The sequence below is a fragment of the Uranotaenia lowii genome, chromosome 2, assembly GCF_029784155.1.
Source record: "Uranotaenia lowii strain MFRU-FL chromosome 2, ASM2978415v1, whole genome shotgun sequence".
Classification (NCBI taxonomy): domain Eukaryota; kingdom Metazoa; phylum Arthropoda; class Insecta; order Diptera; family Culicidae; genus Uranotaenia; species Uranotaenia lowii.
This window is the reverse complement of record NC_073692.1, coordinates 139,977,048-139,995,609: the sequence shown is the minus strand read 5'-3', so window position 1 is coordinate 139,995,609 and position 18,562 is coordinate 139,977,048. Positions and strand designations below refer to the sequence as shown.

General features: G+C 30.4%; 1 protein-coding gene across 4 annotated transcripts in view; it reads right to left on the bottom strand.

Annotated features, from left to right (window-relative positions):
• Positions 1–18,562, bottom strand: part of LOC129746301 (serine proteinase stubble-like) — a 198,660-nt gene that overhangs the window by 90,809 nt on the left and 89,289 nt on the right. For all 4 annotated transcript variants that reach the window (XM_055739899.1, XM_055739900.1, XM_055739901.1 and 1 more), the window contains exon 3: positions 15,105–15,303. In XM_055739899.1, coding sequence (XP_055595874.1) covers positions 15,105–15,303 — 199 coding nt within the window. The remainder of the gene's footprint in view (positions 1–15,104; positions 15,304–18,562) is intronic.

Sequence of the window (18,562 nt, the reverse complement as noted above, 5' to 3'; positions counted from 1 at the left end):
GGTTCCGAATTCAGATTCAGAATGCAGATTCCCAAATTTTATTTTTAAAAAAAATCATCTACAGGATTTTTATCATGGAATTGATTTTTCATGAAGAACATTTGCTTTTAAAGAATCATGTATCTGATCTTCACCTAAAAAATCCGTAAAAGTTTTTATATTTTCTCGGTTTATTGTTTATCATTATTAATATTGCAGGTTTTTCGACACCAAATTTCAAATCACAAATTTGGTTCAAGTTTACATAAAGCAAATTTGATTCGCTTAATTTTTTTTTTTTTGGAAAATTTTATTTATTTTCATTAAAGGTTAGAATCTTGGAATTGGCAAAAAAAAATAGAATGCTTGGGCTTAATTGATTTGAGTATTGAATAAGTTTTTTTTTAAGAAATTGAAGGCTACCCTTAAAAGAACTTAAGTTATTTTATTTTAAGCTATTTTAAGCTCAAGCCGAATTAGTTTGATTTACCAGAATCTTAAACAAATTCAAAGATTTTAACAATCGATGAAAGCAAATTCCATATTTTTTTCTTAAGATTTCATTATAAAAATTTAGGCCACCCACCTGGTTAAAGACCACTTGTTTGAAGTAACGATTTAATACGAAAACTATTAATGAGGGCTTAAAAATGAATAATCATGTAGTGACAAACATAATGTGTTTTAATTTTTTTTTATTCGTGCATTGTTGGGCAAAAATTGTAGGAAAAAATCAGCCACTAAAACCCCCCCATGAGTTGGTGCTTCGTACGGCCCTGATTCAGGTTAACGATATTTTACATTAAAAGTTATTCATTTCGAATAATAAATTTCGAAAAAAAAATCCTAGGAGATGCAAATTTTTTCATAAAAGTTTTTCAAATTTGGGATTTCAGACCCGAAGGATAAAAGGTTTTTAATAAATATTATTTTTATTTTTATTTAACAAATTTGAGAACTTGTGGTGTAGCTCAGTTGGCATGTTAATTGCCTCCTGAGCTGATGTCCGTGAGTTCGGGCCCTAGAGTAAATATCAAACACAGTTGTACCGGATATGTTTTTATGACTGTCTGCCAAATGCATCTTTGATAAAATATAAAAGTTGATAAAAGATGATCAAAATAAAAAATGAAACAAATGAATTCAGGAATTTGGAGGCTTCATTTGAAATAAATGCAAGTTGTGTTTATTGAAAAGAAGCAAGGTGATTCTTCATAACCACAAGCATATCCACTTTTAAACATTGGTAGAAATGTATCAAATATTAAGAAATAAGGGTCGGTTCAAATATGGATAATTTTCTACTGTTGTAAAATCGACTAAAATTTAAGGTTTTTGTTGGACCTTTTCTTAAGAACCTGCAATATGGGCACTGATAAACTGATATAACTCTGAACCACATTTTCATCAACCAAAGGTTCGTGTCTTAACTGCTTAGTAAGTGAATAATACACTTGTTGTGATGGGGCGCTAGCATTCAAAAATTAACCCACGTGTTCTAATGACACGTAGAAAAATATATAGAAATTTCCTTATCTACCAAGCATTTTTAGCCTGCTTGAATTTTTCTGCGTGCAAAAGTATAAGTTGCTATGGTGTTCAATTTTTGTTATGTTTACCTCCCAGTGAAAAAAGGTCCCGATGGTTGAAATGTACTAGATTCATTGAGCTTTGAAATTTGAGGAACAAAATTTGAAACGTGCCTACATATGAAAATCAGTTCTTCATATTGAAAAAAACTATTCCAATTATTAGGATATTAGAATTTGAAAAATAACTTCATAATATAATTGAATTAAAGTTCAACAGTTTTAACGAATTAAATTTAGCAAATGAATAAAAGTTATAGATTTAAAGACTTTCAAAGCGAAAAAAACGCAGTTTTTTAAAAAAGGATCTTCTGGTGAACGATTTAGTCTATGCATTTTATTAGAAAATATACTATTTAGATCATCTTAAATTCCTTCAAATTTTCCCTTTGGATAAAATTTTTAAAAGACCTTAAACACCTTTTGAACAGGAATAGAATTGAACCGATACATTGAAATTAAAATTTAAATTATCTGAGTTACATAACTATTCTTAAAAAATATTTTCGTATTGTTTAATAAAAATTGAATGATTTACGAAAAAAATCGAAATTTAGCTATTGGTATCATTACATGATCGGGTAACGAAGCTTAGGGAATGATAAGATAGTTGGCGCCAGGAGCTCTGGGCGATGAATATTTTTCTCCTAAGCAGGGGAAGTTAAATCAGCTTATCAGTGATATGGGTGCAATATGCCGCCGATCGTGGACTAGAGGATAGCGTTCAAGTCTACAAAGCCATCGGTCATGAGATCGAATCTTAGTCACGGCATACATAGTACTCTTTCTGTGGGCTGGTGGTTTTAGCATTTGTAAGATGCTAGCCAGTCCTTGAAATATGTACGTCTTAAAAAGTGATATGTTCGAAATAGATATCTTCAAGGAAACATGATGTTTTCTTTTTTTTCGGGATTTTAACAGCAAGCTGTCATTCATCCCTACCTCAACATGATGTTTTCCTGAGATCCTATATGTGAAAAAAAATTTAATGTTGAAAATTTAATAAAAATTCCAGCTGAATTTCATTTCATGATGAAAAACAAATTCTTATATTAATTAAATTTACTCCATTTTCATAATTTAGCAAAGATTGCGGGTTGAAGTCCTATTGGTAAGTCGATGTATCTTATTCGAGAAATTCATGATATTTAAGCCTTATTTTCTTCCTTTTCCTTGATCCTCATGTTTCTCTTGAATTTTACATTAAATGGATAATTTGATTATTTTCAGGTACCGTAAACTGGGGGAACATTGATTACTTTTTTAATTAATTTTCAAGTATTCAAAAAATATACTCAAAAGTTGTACAATATTGCTGCATACATTTAGGGGCAAAAATTATAAACATTTTTCAATATTTATTGGCTTCAAAAACAAATAAAATTTAACCTTCAAGCAATTCCCTAGATCCTCCCACTGTTCTCATGTTCTTTTTTCTTCAAACTTAACCATTTGACATGGTTTTTATGCCATTCTTTCCATACAGGCCTTCTCATAGAAAAATGTACGTTTTTTTTAATATAAAAAAATTATCATACAATGATCATAAAAATAACTCTAAAACTATACCAAAACAAATGAAAAAAGTAAAATTTTCATATACAACAACCCTTTTGCTTCTAAATGCTATCATTTTATAAAGAAAGGTATTTGTTAATGAGTCTTCGAAAAACAGATATTTTATGACTTTAAAACTACATTTAAAGTTATATAAAAAAATCTTCAACTACACAACTTTATTTTTAGGCCAAAAAAAGTAGAAAACAGTTTTCAGATATTTAAATTTTAATCATTGAAGATTACTTGCGAAAATTTCATGTTGATCAAAGTTTCCCCGGTTTTAAGATACGAAATGTTCCAAAACAGAATCATAAGATTTTATTATAAGGTTGCCAGAACTTTAGCACCTATACGGGCCGGATAAATCCTGGTAATTTTATCTATAAACCTGGCAAAATCCGAGCATTTGTTCCGAAATTGTCGAGCAAAAATCCGGGCAATATCCGGGAAAATTTGTTCAAAACCCAGGATTTACTCCATAAAAATCAAAAGTAACAACTTGGAATATTTTTCTTTTTTGGTTAAAACTCATCAGTTTATTTAATATCGTACTTAAGGCTTCCAAAATATTTTCAAGGTTATTGTGCTAAAAATTGCGTAGAAAACTCCGATTCGGACGAATAAATAAAAAAAAATAAGCAACACAATTGGTTTTTTTTGGGTAAGTGAATAAATCCGGGCAAAATCCGTGCAACCGGGCCGGACTGGACTTTTCCAAAATTTTGTATTAAATATCCAGGCAAACCCTGATAAAACCGGGCGATCTGGTAACCTTATTTTAAACCGCGTGAGTAAAGATTTAAAATAATTATTTTGTACGAATTTTGACATAAATCCAGATTTTGTTCTAAATTTGTGATCTTTTCAGGTTTGTGTTTCTAAACTGACTGTGATTGCATTTCGAAAATTAATTTTGAATCAAGAACTGCGATCTTCTTCAATTTATATACTTAATAAAATTATCAAAATTTTATTGTTATATTATAATAATACTTCAATCTTGATTGTAATACTGAAATTCGAGCTGAAGCTGATTACGAGTTTTAAATTTTAATACCGGCTCTGAATTGAGACTAAATTCAAAATCTTTAATGTGATCTGAACCCTCAATTTTAAATCTCTTACTTGGTTCTGTTTCAATATAGTTTGTTTTTTCAATTATTTAAGCTTAATTGAACATGTAAACTCGAATGAAAATTTCGAATGACGAAATTGTTTCAGATTTTTCAATTCAGGACTTTTAGGAAACTTTCTTATGTTTCAATTCTGCATATGAATTGGGAACAAAAATTTCAAGTCCAAATCTTAAGAATGGTTTGAAAGTGTTGAATATCAAAAATCCATCGTATTTTAGTGTGGAATGCTAAACCAAGATTCGAATCAGGGTTCTATCCTAATGATGATCAAAACTGAAAATCGCGACAATAAACTGGATAGAACTTACTAGAAATTTTTCTGCTGACCGTGCAAATCTGGGTTGTTTTTTGTTAAACCTTGCTTAAACCGAGAAAATTGTTTTAAAGTTTTGTCCAGAATCCAGCCAATATCCAGGCAAATTCGGGGATTATTCCATTGAAATAAAGAAGAAAATATTTGAAACATTTTTTTTTTATCGAAACATATTAGTTGATTTAGAATCATATTTAAGGCTTCCAAAAACTCGTTTTTGTTTTTTTTTCTGAAAAAATTTATTAGAATAATTTTTTGTTGGTCGCAAAGTACATAATTCTTCTTCAATTACACCAAATTCGAGTTTAAAATTAAAAGTTTTTTCATGTATCTAAGATAAGGTTTGCCAAAATTTTTCCAGCATGTATCCGGGCAATTTTATTGAAAAACCTGTCAAAACGCGAACATTTGATTTTAAAATTGGGGATAAAAATCCGGACAAATTTGATTAAAAATTCAGGAATCAATTATCAAAAATCAAGATAAAAACATGAAAAAAAAATTATAAAAATTTATCAACAAATTTTAAATTATATTTTAAGCAACCAAAAAGGCTTTCTTGATTATTTTAATGAAACTTGTTCAAAAAAAATTTTGTTTTGAACGCATAATTAAAAATATTATCAACATTTTTTTTTTTTGAGAATGAGAATGAGAATGAGAATGAGAATGAGAATGAGAATGAGAATGAGAATGAGAATGAGAATGAGAATGAGAATGAGAATGAGAATGAGAATGAGAATGAGAATGAGAATGAGAATGAGAATGAGAATGAGTACGAAAAAAAAATTAAACTTCCAGCAGGATGGATTCCTTACCATTATTTTCGCATAAATCGATATCATATTTAGCTAAAAGGGTCTTATTCTTTAAGATAGGTTGTTTCGTACGTTATATTTGAAACCATTCGTTTTCAGGGTGGAGTCAAGAAGAAAAAGGCAGTTTTTTTCATAATTTTTTTTAATAACCTCAAAATCTCATATCAAACAAATGGAACCAAATATGGCATGTCACGTTTTCAAGATACTAAAAAAAAAATTAATGGTAAAGTTCGTGAGCTATGGTAAAGCTTTAAAATTTTATAACTTGAATAAAATTAAGATATCAACTTTCAGGAAAAATCCATCAAACAGTTAAAACTTCAATGAAATTTCAGAAAATTAAATTTATTTTTGGAAGGTATTGCAAAGCAGTTCGGGTCAGCTTATTTGTATAAACTTGATGTTACACTTTTCATTAGGATACAAAAACTAAGATTGGTCAAAATTGGGCCAAGAAATAGTAGGTATGAAACATTTTTTGGTTCCGCCGTAACAACTTCGATGGCTTGAGAATTCAACATAGACTGAAGCGAAAACTAAGTCGAAAGTTGAAGTTGGGAAGTCTAAAGTTATTTTTTTATTAAAAAAATCGTAAGCCTTTAGCAGTTTATCAAAACAAATTTTTCCAAGCTATTATTTGTAGCAGAATATTCACAGCACAAGAAAACCTCATGGCTAGAAATGTTATTATGATTTCAACATTATATTAAAAATAATTTTAAGGACAGACCCTTTTAAACTTTTTGGTTCAATTTGGACAAGTCTCATATCCATTTAATTTATCTCCAAACCTTCTAACCTAAATAACAAATAAAGCTGAACTGATTTTAAGATGGCCACATAAAGGTCTTTGGATAACTTTATACCCGTTTCAAACAATCCGTTAGTGAATCGAGCACTTCATTGCAGATTTTTATCATCAAATAAATTACAAAGTGGATTGTGAGGAATCGATAAATGACCTAACGAACCAGCCCAAATTTATGCGATTCAGCATTTTGACGGTTGCTTACACATTCCAGACGTTTAGTTTTTTTTTCGGATGCAATTAAGTGAGCTTCTCCCGATGGGAAAATTATTTCTCTTTTTTTTTCTTCACGAATTTCAACTCCCAATTCAGCTATCCCGACAACAATGACCAATTTGTTATGGCTCCCGATTTTCCGCGCGAGTTTTGTTGGAAAATAAAATCATTCCGGCTGAAGACACGGTTCGAAAGGTAAGAATGTTAATTCAAATCTTTTTCTATCTTTTACGGATCTCTTAAAGAAAGCCATTGAAGACAGAAAAGGAAACAAAAGTTTAACCGGGGAAAATTTATGTTAACCCAACCACTACCAGGCGCAATTTCTTTGTGACCATTAGCAATTAACACCGGGTCTGCGTGTGACAAAAGTTATGTGACAAAAAGTTGTCACTTTGTAAGTAAGTACCTTACTTGTACCGAACTTTCTTCCGTTGTTGTGTTTTGTTGGCGTAGTGGAATTTGCTGAGGGTTGGGCGAGGAATTCACTTTCGTTCCACTTTTATGGGGGTTTCCAAGCTTTGTTGTTAGTTGGTAAACTTGGAATGGAAACTAGCAAAACGCCCGCACAAGCTCGCACGAGTCTCGAGAAGGGGGTTTTCAAATTGTTGTTGCGCCATGCCCACAGACGCAATCTAAGAATGGAATTGTTCCAAAACGGTAGCGGAAGTTTGGCTTCACCTGACGATGATGATGGTGACGTTATCGGCTTTCACTTTTCGCGCAACACACCGCCTAGTTTTCTCTCGTTAGATGCGGGTACTTTTGATAATTATTATGGTCAACAGATGAGAGGCAAAATTTGAAGCTGTTAGGAATTTTAGAAAACTCAATCTTTATTTTTTTCTAAAATTGAAAACATCATCAGGGTAGTTCATATTCGTGATCAAAAATTTAACAATTTTGTCAAATTGCAGATATGTAAAAAACAGATGCTGATTTGGTTTCCAATAAATGGATAAACGTAATTTGAGTTTGCATCCAGAAGTTCTAGTTTGATTGACGCCGAGAGGTCAGGCACCAGAAGGTTCAGTTCATTTTTTTTCGCGATCCGGGTGCTAATGTTAAGTGTGGAAAATTAACTAAACCCTCATCTGTCCTTGAATTTTTTACTCGTTAAGGTCCTTCGATTTTCACCATTGATTGATGTTATGGAAACCTCGTAATGTTACTCAAATATAATTTTCAGACATTATTTACCTTTACTACGTTATTTAAAGTTCAAGAATAAAAATCCGAAAAACATGCTACGGAAAATGGACTGTAAATCAGCTACAAAATGCACCAAAAAAATTCACTAAGTGTCTTAGAAAGCTGAAGTTAGGACACCACTTTTTACTATTTATGTGGTCATTATCTTGAAATAATTAAAAAAAATACTTATGTGCAACGTTTAGCTCCTAACTTCAGCATTTTGGAAAATAAGTGAATGTTTTTTGGCGCACTTCGTTGCTGATCTACAATCTTTTTTTCCGAAGCAATTTTTTTCGGATTATTTTATTTAAGACTTTGATTAACGGAAAACTGAAGTGCTGTAGATAAATATTGTCTGAAAAACAAATTTGAGTTACGTAACAAGGTTTCCAAAACTTTAAATTTTGTAAAAATCGGTAAAGGAAAAATAGTAGAAATATTGCGATTCAAAGCGAGGAGTGTCAAATTTATAATGAAGGTCTGATTAGAAAGTTTATTTTTCTGCGCTTTCGACGTGGGGCCGTAAAGAAAACGAAAGATTTCTAGAATTTATTGAGAGTCCCCTGACATTTTTTCTATATGGATGTACTTGAATAAAGTAACAAGCCGCCAAGCTTCCAATAGTGCCATATTGACACTCAAGAACGGACTAGGGTTGTTTCCAAAATAGTGTTGTTGATTAAATTTGTTCCAGCAGTTTCGCTTATGGAACAAAAACTGCAAATCGTGTTTTTGGAAATTATGTTTTTCATCCAAAACATCGCTAAAATCGCTCATAAATAGTAGTTACACGTACTGCCTTCTGAAGTTTTTTTTTTATTATTTTAGTTCATAAAACTAATAATATAACAGGAACAATGCAAAAAAAAAAATGAAAAATAGTTTTGGTCACAAATTTTTATGGGGTCGATGCGTAGTTTCCTGACCAAAGTATAGAAATTCCGCATCAAACTATACGCTTGTGGGTCCTTATCACTAAAAGAACAATCACCCGGAACTCAAATCTTCTTCATTTGATTCTCAGAACGGCGTACTGAAGTTTAATCGCAAAACTTAAAATTGCGGCTCGACTACTTTTTTTTTTACCAACGTCCCGTTGAAAGAGTTGAGTTTTTTTTATTTTGCGCAAAATACATTGGGTCCGATTCTCTTTGAGGGACTGTTTTTCAACTTTTAAAATTAAAAGAAAATAAAAAAACATTCTTAACAATACATTTACAGCGCTATCTCTTTGCATATTTTGGAGCAAAAATAAGCACAGGGAGATTTTCTACAGTGTTTACAAAGTGATGCAATTTGATGTGGGTCACTTTTTACATATGTATGTAGAGTAGAATGGGGATATTTGATCCCCTTTTCATAATTACATCATATTTTTTTGGAAAAATTTAGCAACTGGCCGACTTTTGCATTTTTTGGCAGCCTATAATTTCAAGTTTCTAGGCTCCAAAAGTTGCATGAATTCATGGATCAACTAGAACCATTTTTGTATGACTAAAAAATTGTGATATTTTATAAGTTACAGGAGACTTGATCTTTAATTCAGGGTGCCCTGACACTAGGCAGAAATCTAGTCAAATTCGAAGACAAAAGATCCGTTGACTATTTTTTGACATACACTGCCGGTCAAAAGTTTGGGATCACCCGCCTAAAAACATGCAAATTTTGATCGTTCATATCTCAGCCGTCTTAGGACATATTGCAAATCTTCTAATCTCATTTGAAAGATAATGAGCAATAGCTATTTCGGAGGTATTTTGCCCATAAATAATGTTTTAGTTTTGCACCTAAAACTTAACCTAAAGTTAGAGCATTTTCAAAAAAACGCACTCAATATTCAAAGCCGATCATCTCGCGATAGGGTGGACCAAATTTCAAAATTTGAACTGCATTGAAATCCTTATTCTATACTTCTCAAAATACAATCAAAAAATTTTGTGCAAAAATTTAAGAATGTACTTTTAGTTAATAAAACAGACACTTAAGTTATCGTTCAAAAGTTTGGGATCACCCCTCAGTATGGTGTATTGGCCAAAAACTTGCAAATTCATCTCATTCATATCTTTCTCATCTAACATCGTATTGCAGATCTGAAGGGTGCATTTGAAAGCTTAGGAATTGTTGTTTTTCCATAAATTCATACAAAAATTATATTTTAAAGTGATAACCATAAACAATTTACTTGAAATTAATTGTTTTTTGAAAATTCACACTTATGATTGTGAATTTTTTATGGTTATGGATTTAAAATATAATTTTTTAATGAATTTATGAAAAAACAACAATTCCTAAGCTTTCAAATGCACCCTTCAGATCTGCAATACGATGATAGATGAGAAAGATATGAATGAGATAAATTTGCATGTTTTTGAAAAAATGATCCCAAATTTTGGTCGATACACCATACTAGGGGTGATCCCAAACTTTTGGACGATAACTTAAGTGTCTATTTTATTAATTAATAGTACATTCTTAAATTTTTGCACAAAATTTTTTGATTGTGTTTTGAGAAGTATAGAATAAGGATTCTAATGCAACTCAAATTTTGAAATTTGGTCCACCCTATCGCGAGATGATCGGCTTTGAATATTGAGTACGTTTTTTCGAAAATGCTCTAACTTTAGGTAAAGTTTTAGGTGCAAATCTAAAACATTATTTCTGAGCAAAATACCTCCGAAATAGCTATTGCTCATTATCTTTCAAATGAGATCAGAAGATTTGCAATATGTCCTAAGACGGCTGAGATATGAACGATCAAAATTTGCATGTTTTTTAGCGGGTGATCCCAAACTTTTGGCCGGCAGTGTATTAGTTCTCATTTCACAGTTTGTAAGTATCAGACAAAGAGAATCCGTAAAGTTTGTGTACTACCCAACAGTTGTTGCATACTTTAAGGCGCAAATTTCTAGTTTTTAAATAGATTTAGTATTTTTAGTTCTTTTTATCAGATAATTACAGGATAGACATTAGATACTGGACAGATATTTATAATTTTATGATAACCAATGATCACGATCCATTCAGAAGAAAAAAATAGCTTTTTGGGCTATAATCAATTAAAGATAACCATAATATACATTTTGGAAAACTTCTTCCTCAAAAATGGAGGGTTTTATATTGCTTTGAAAACATGGCATTCATATTACGCCCTATCAATTGACATATTGCAATAAATACTTTTGCTTTACTTTTTTCATGTGAGAAACAATTGGAAGTGATTCAAAAGATCATTAAATTGCATTTTGTTAAATTTTTCAACAACATTCAAAAACTCGAAAAAAAGTTTTTTTTAATTTGTTGAGACAACAGCTTTGTTGTTTTGTTCTATTTGGCACATTTTTCTAGAATATTTGATGTTTGTAAGACATTCCTGTTTTGAGATATGGCAAAGGAATCAAGTATCCCCAAGGATCAAGTATCCCCAAGGATCAAGTATCCTCATTCTCCCCTACATATTTCCATACATACTTCTAGTTTAATTGACGTTTGTTTTTCAAAGAATTTTGAAAAACAAAAACCGCCTTTGCGAGAAATTTTGGAAAATTTTCTATACTGAACAAGAAGTCAAGTTAATAAATACAAAAAAAAAATATATTCAAATTTGTTTAAAATTATTATAAACATTCTTCGAAAAGTTTTTTGAAATAGTTGGAACATTGAAAATTTTCTAAGCAATATTTTAAATTACTCACACTTAGAAATTTGTCAATTTGACTTCTAGCATCCTCTTACAGAAAGGTATTTTATTATAGAAAGGGCTCAAATCATCAAAAAAAAAAAAAGTCACGATAAATTTCAATATGAAAAGACAAACCAAGTAGAAAATTTTATTCGATGATTAATAACTCCAAAACACTAACAAAAGAACGTAATTTAAATGTCAGAAACAAATTCATACTTAGCTGTTTTAATCAACGAAAAAAATCAGAATAGTCAAAAGTTAAGGAAATTATGCAAAAGAATATAAACTGATAATCGATAACATTAAGATTCAAAACGTGAAGCATGATATCAAAACCATATTGAAGAATACATAATCAGAAAATTAATGGAAAGCAGAACTGATACCCAGTATCATGAATAAAACTTCAAGATAAAAACATTTTCTTTACAAAAATAAAAAGACAAATAAGAGATTTCAATAATGTTCTATATCTTCTCTGATCACCAAAGTTTTGGGTTTTTATTGATGCCAAAAATTTGAGGCTGATTTCGATCAACATGGTTTTAGTTTTGTTGATTTTAATGCCTTTGTATTAAGTAAAAGTCTTTTAAAAATGTCTGTACATCATCTCGGCATAACTGAATAAATCGACTTTTTTGAATTGAAGATTTTAATCATTCAGTTTCTTGGAGACCTCTATTTATTTAGAATGTTGCGAAAAAAGAAAGAAAACTTTTTGTTATTTAATCTTTTTCGTGTTTGATGAATTGATTCTTAGAATAATTTTAAAAAAAGTTATTTATCTTTGCTGTTAAATGTGTTTGTTGAAACGCTTTCACTGAAGATCATACCCAAAAATTTATTTTTAATATGGCACTACAACTAAATCAAAAGTTATTTTTAAGTAAATATAGTTTATTACAAATTGGGTTTTTTTTCTCAATCGCCAAAACTTTGAACCTTAAGAGCGTTCGCATCAAAAAGTTGTCAACTTAAATTGGCCGAATCAGTCACATAAAAACCTAAAAACCCCGCAAACGAAAGGCTGGCCAATTTAAACAAAGTCGACCGGAATCTTAACAAAGTGATTTTCCGTTTTTTAAACAAATTGAGCGTTTAAAAGTAAAATACTTCTTTGAATGAACAATCGATTTCCACGCAGTTTAGACAGGTCACTTTTTGATCCGAACGCCATTTAGAACATCTTGAAAAAAATTATACATTTTTTGGATGAAGGATGATTAAAAGATATCAAACTATTTTTAATTTTGAAATGAAAACCTACCAGTTTGAATAAAAAGAATCCTTTTTTAAATCTATATTGACAGGTCCGGTATTAAAACACTTATTACTTATTTATCTGTTCAGTTCATGTTAGATTATTTTCGTTTAAATTATTTTATTTAACCAAATTTTTGTACACAAACTCAACCAAAACAAATCTGTCAAGAAAGAACTCTGATACATATGCTTTTCCTAGTGTCTGGCATTAAATTGCTATTAGCTTGAAAGTCCGTTACTTTCTTGATGATGAATTTATTTTCTCACGAGATTTCTGATGAAGTATCAGATGTACAAGCTCCATTTGGTTCAATCATTCGAGAACAAATTCTGATAAATGATATTTTCCTCAAGATGATGTAGTTTTTTTACGTTAATTATCTAAAAATGAAGTAAAAATATAAAAATACCAACTAAAATGTAGCGGATCTGGTTAATCTTACAAAACTTAATATTTATAAACATTAATTTCTTTACAACCTTTTTTATAACAAAACCTTCAGAAATGCAGTTAGCATTGAACCGAACTAACAGGTTAACAGTTTAATAAAAAAAAAGTCAAACTGATAATTCGGATTCCAAATTTCCATTAAAATTCAGAACTGTTGATGTTAAAAAAAAACTCAGTAGCAAAATCTTATTAAAATTGCATTCTTCTTATCCACAATTCCACAAGTTTTGTAGATTGAATCTAGATTTTTCTAATGAGTGTTTTTTTTAATAAGATCGCTAAAAAGTGAAACAGGAACAATGATCATGATGTCGGCATATGATCACTACATTCAATCATCTCGATAAAAAAACAACCAACTTAAATGCTTCGAAAGCTTTTATTATACAACAGGTAATAAAAATTATGCTTACTGAAATAAAAACAATTTTAAACTGAAAACATATTGTTTTATTCCTTGGAACATTTTTACACTGCATTTAAAAATATCCAATAAACTTTAAGGATGATGTTGCTCTAAAAGAACTGTGAGGAGGCATTTATAGAGACCTTATATCTGACTATATATTAATTCTTATTTATTAAGCTTTCACTGAATATTTTTAGTTTCCTGGGTACACAGTATTAATTATTACTTTTTGGGAACCACCTTAGAAATTAATGCGATCTATCAGATCTCGGTTCAAATTTGTATGATAAGCATTAATGTTTTACAACTAATCCATGTTTTTTTTATAAAAAAAAATGTTCAACAGGACACTTTATCAGGATCACTACTAAAAATACATGTTCTCCGGAAGAAAACAGACATTCAATTCTTTTGAGTATTTTTCGTTATTTGGAACAAAAGATGAATAATTTTTATTGGAGTTCTTAAGCAATGCAGGAAAATGTAAAGTCTCATCGTTAAACACAGGGTTGTACATTGTTTTTTCATGCGTTGAATTCTGAATAAACATGCACATGCAAAAAAAAAATTCAACCCAAATCCAGGCATATTTCTGATTTTTGTTTTTTCCTAATCTAAACAAGTTCGTGAACCTTATACAAACATGGTTTTTGTGTCTTTTATTTAGTTGATTTTTCCAATTAATTAAATGTTATAAAAGCTCTCTTTGAAATGTTTAAATCTATTTTTTTTATTTAGCTCACGCCTTTGTATCTTCAGTAATCAAAAATTTATTCATTTAGGTATTTGTTGTTAATACTATAAATAAGCAGAATGTTTTGAAGACTTGTTTGATTTTAATAGATTTTCTCATTGATTTCATTGCATTATTAGTAACATTGATTGCCTATGATTTGGCCTTAAGGTGCAGAGAAAAGAACAGCACGAGTTATTCGTATAATGTACAAAGAATATCAATAAACAGTTGCTAGGAAGAAAGGATGAATATGGAATACTAACTACAGCGTTACGTTCCATGCTCTTGGGTGTGCTCGAATAACATAAGCTAACGAGGCAAAAGTTAGAATGACAGTTATTGAACTCTCATAAAGTTCAGTGATCCTCAATCGTCATTCTGTAACAGTTGATAGGGGTTTTAAGCGCAAGATCATCTTAAATGTTTACAAAAAATTGAAGAGAACATATTCGTGACTTGTTTATCTCAGGCTCCGATATCGGTAGTGGTTGGTTGAGAGCCCCTGTCGAGGAATGTTTTGTAATGAACCTGTCATGAATCAGTCATTTGCATGGAAATCGATCATAATGGTAGAAGATTTATGGCTTGCGGTATGAATGTGTCTTTCAATGCAGTAGGTATACGCAATGGCTCGAAGTTGGAACGTGCAGTTGTATTGATTAGGCCTCACAAATTGTGTCTTTGTTTGAAAACATAATCTCATTCTTTGATGCTCAAAATATAATTTCATTTTAACAGTTTTTTTCAACTTTTGCAGATTTGATCCTCAAAAGTTATATGAAATAAAAACAGTTAAGTTTCATCTTTAAAGGTTATACCAGACTAAGGAATACAATAAATAATTCAAGAAAAAAAGGTTCAACGATTTTTTTGCCTAATACAAAAAAGTTGTTAAAAAAAGATTTTCTATAAACCATTTTTTCTTAATAAAATAATCGATTACTTACGAGTTGAGCTAAATGGATGCAACGGGTTCCCGTGTGCTAAACTGAACAGATGGCTAAGGTGAACTGTGAGAGATGATAGCAGCAGCGGAAGCAACCGTCGGAAGGTACTGGAAGTGGCGGAGGATTGTTTCGATTTCCGACTCCGAGCCGGCGGTGGACTATTCCATCGGACCGTCCCTCGACGGGGCTTGCTGGACATCTGGAAAGAGAAATAAAAAACATCAAGAATATATCACATGGGATCTTTGGTTCATTACTCCGTTGATTTAATTATTGAACAATTGAATACAATTATATTTATTCTTAACTATATTTTTTGTAGCAAATGATAATGAGCTGATTAGCAGAGATGTTTCCAGATTTCATGATTTTCAAAATAGACAACAAGGTTTTTAAAAAATTTTATTCTATAGAAAATTATATTTTTATACATTACCATTTTAATGGTGTTTTTTCGAGATTTATTTATCCCCACGAATGTCAAATGTTTTTTAAACTACATTGCACGCCTCGATGGACTTTTCAAAACTACATTTTATTGCTTATTTCAACCATACTCGCACTCATTTTCATGATGTTAAAAAAAATTAATAAAAAATTTCTCCTTTTTTGTTGAGTTTTTACTGTGCGCTGCTATTATTCCGAACAAAAATAAAACAATTTGCCACATAACCGTTTACAACCACACAATCATTCAAAAGCCAATTCCATAATATTCACCTTTTTTTAAACACACACAAAAATAAAAAGTGTATTCGAAAAAAATCAAACACTTCATTTTTTGAAAAACTTTTGATTGCCTGAATGGAAACTGATAAAACATGTAAAGCGGTTTTTGAGATCTAAAATGCATACTATGAACCATCTTTTTTTCAAATCAAGGCTGTTTTAGATTACGTTTGCTGTTTCATGAAGCTTGACCTTCAAAATAACTAAAAATTTTGAAATTGGTTGAAGTTATAAAAAATTTAGCTGATGGTCTGTCTGTGTGTCAATCGTTATGAAAGTGATTTGTTGTTTCCACTGATCGTTAGCTTTCTCAAGTACTAGACATTAAAATTTTCAATTTTATCTCCTTTTTTATCTCCAGGAAACACAGGCGAGACTCGTCAACAAAAATTTTCTGGTTGGCAACCTTCCAAATGCTCGCTTAAGAGTTCGTTTTGCTGTCCTTTATGATATTTTTTAAAATATCTCCCTTCAAGCAGTTCAAATATTATGCGCACGACTTTACCACCGCATTTTGTTTATTTTAGCAGTGGGCAAATTACCTATATTGCACAAATGAAGTCAGTCCAATTTATAAATCAGCTAGACCAGTGGTTGGCAACCTTTTGAGACAAAAATATCAAATTAGGGAAATTTTCAAATTAGAAAGAGCCAAATTCTATATTGTTGTTACTACTGCTTCAAATAATTCAATCGCTAAAACACATTTTATCGGACGTGAATCTAGTTTGATTTTCCTTCCTCACATTACATTCCAAATATTTTTAAAGTCTTAACAGCAAAGGGTCGCGAATGAAAGTATTTTAAAAATTCAGTGAAGTCAATTACGTCGAGTTTTTGGAAAATTACTACTGTGACATGATAGATTTTAACGTTTTCAGGTATAAAACCGTTCGGGGTGTTGAAAAATCATCATTATAAAGTAGAATTGAGTTTTATTTTGTTTGCTTTTATGAAAACCTCGTTTTATTTTTTAAAAAAATCCTCCAAGATTTAAATTGCGGAATTGATAATTAATGAAAAGTATTTGTTGATAAAGAAACATCTAATCTTTGCGTAAGAAAATGGCAGAGAATGTCATATTTTTTGTCTTTTGTTTATCAGAGAGAAATTGAAGGCATTTTTAATAAAAATACTTATTCTATGTTCAAGCCCAATAAGCTAAACTCATCAAATTTCAAAAGTTAAACCATATAAAGAAGTAGGTTTCTTATTCTGTTGCTAAAGTAAGGTTGCCAGATTGCCCGGTTTAATCCGGGTTTGCCCAAACCCGGATTAACAAAATTGAAACAAAATTTTAGAACAGGATGGCCCGGCCCGGTTGCCCGGATTTCATTGATAAATGCCGGATTTTGCCGGGATATTTTCACTTTATTTGGCAAATAATAATAAAAACATTAAATTGTGATGTAATTTTTTTTTTAATTTTATTTGGCCACCAAAAATGCAAAAATAATCATGAAAGGATTTTTGGAAGACTGAGATACGATTTCAAATTTGTTTTTTAATTTTGATGAAAACATATTTTTTCAATTTTTTTTTATTTTTGTTGAATAATTTTTGGGTTTGACCGGATTATTTGACCGGATATTGCCCAGATTTTGGTTTCGATTTAGAAATAAAATGTCCGGATTTTGCCTGGTTTTTTTTTTTTATAAAAAATTGCCCGAATTGTCCGGCCCGGAGACGCGCTGAAAAAATTCTGGCAACCTTATGCTAAAGTCTTCCTTGAACAATTCTAGTTTACCATTTTAAAATGCAGTTTTTTCAAAAGTTTCTATTTTATTCGAAAAACTATAAGAAATTCATCTTTTTCTTTATAATTCATGCCTTGTTTGAGAAAAAATATCATGGACAAAAATGGTAGTTTTGTTGTCAGGTCAAAGCACAGGAAATAAAATGAATTTTAACACAAAAAATTGCATCTTAGAGTAAAGAACTGAATCTGTGTTGATAATTATTCATACTTTATAAAGTTGTTGTTTTAGGCCCTTTTCCATATATATTTCTAAAATTTGAATTTTGATCTTTAACGTAAAATTATGTAAAAAAAATCGAAAAATCTGAAAAAAATCACCAAATAAAGTTTGAAATATGAAGAATCGCTTGGCTTCATTAACTCAAAATCGGCCATTTTTTCACTTATACCCCTTTGGCCCTGAGGGCCTCATATGAAATTCCAAAATCAGATTCCGCTTTTAACTTCTGGTAAACAGCAAAATTTTTGTTCAAAACAATAAAAACTTCAGAAATCAGTTCAAGCAAATTTATTTTCATTTATTTTTGAATTTTCAGTTATCGAATAATGAAAAAATTTGAAAATTTTCTGGAGGCATTCTCTCTTAAAGAAAAAGGGGGAGCTTTAATAAGCAAGTGGTTTAAGCAGATAAGTTTTTAAACCACTTACAATATTTTTAAATATTCTGGAAAAATAATCAAATTCTAATCTCAATAATAATAACCTTTTATGGCGATTGAAAAAGGCTAAGTTTATTCTTCCTGATTAAAATAAAATAAAATTTTGTTAATGGAACAAACGAACAACTTTCTCTATCACAATTTTTTTGTATAGAACGTTGATGTTTTTCTAAATCTCAACATATTTTCAAACTGGTGATAGTAGAGTGCTCCTGATAAGATGCTATCAATGTGCTCTTTGTAATGCTTTCATTTGATTTTAACAATTCATCCGACAAGAAGTAAAACTTAACTGAATCTTCCTACTCTAC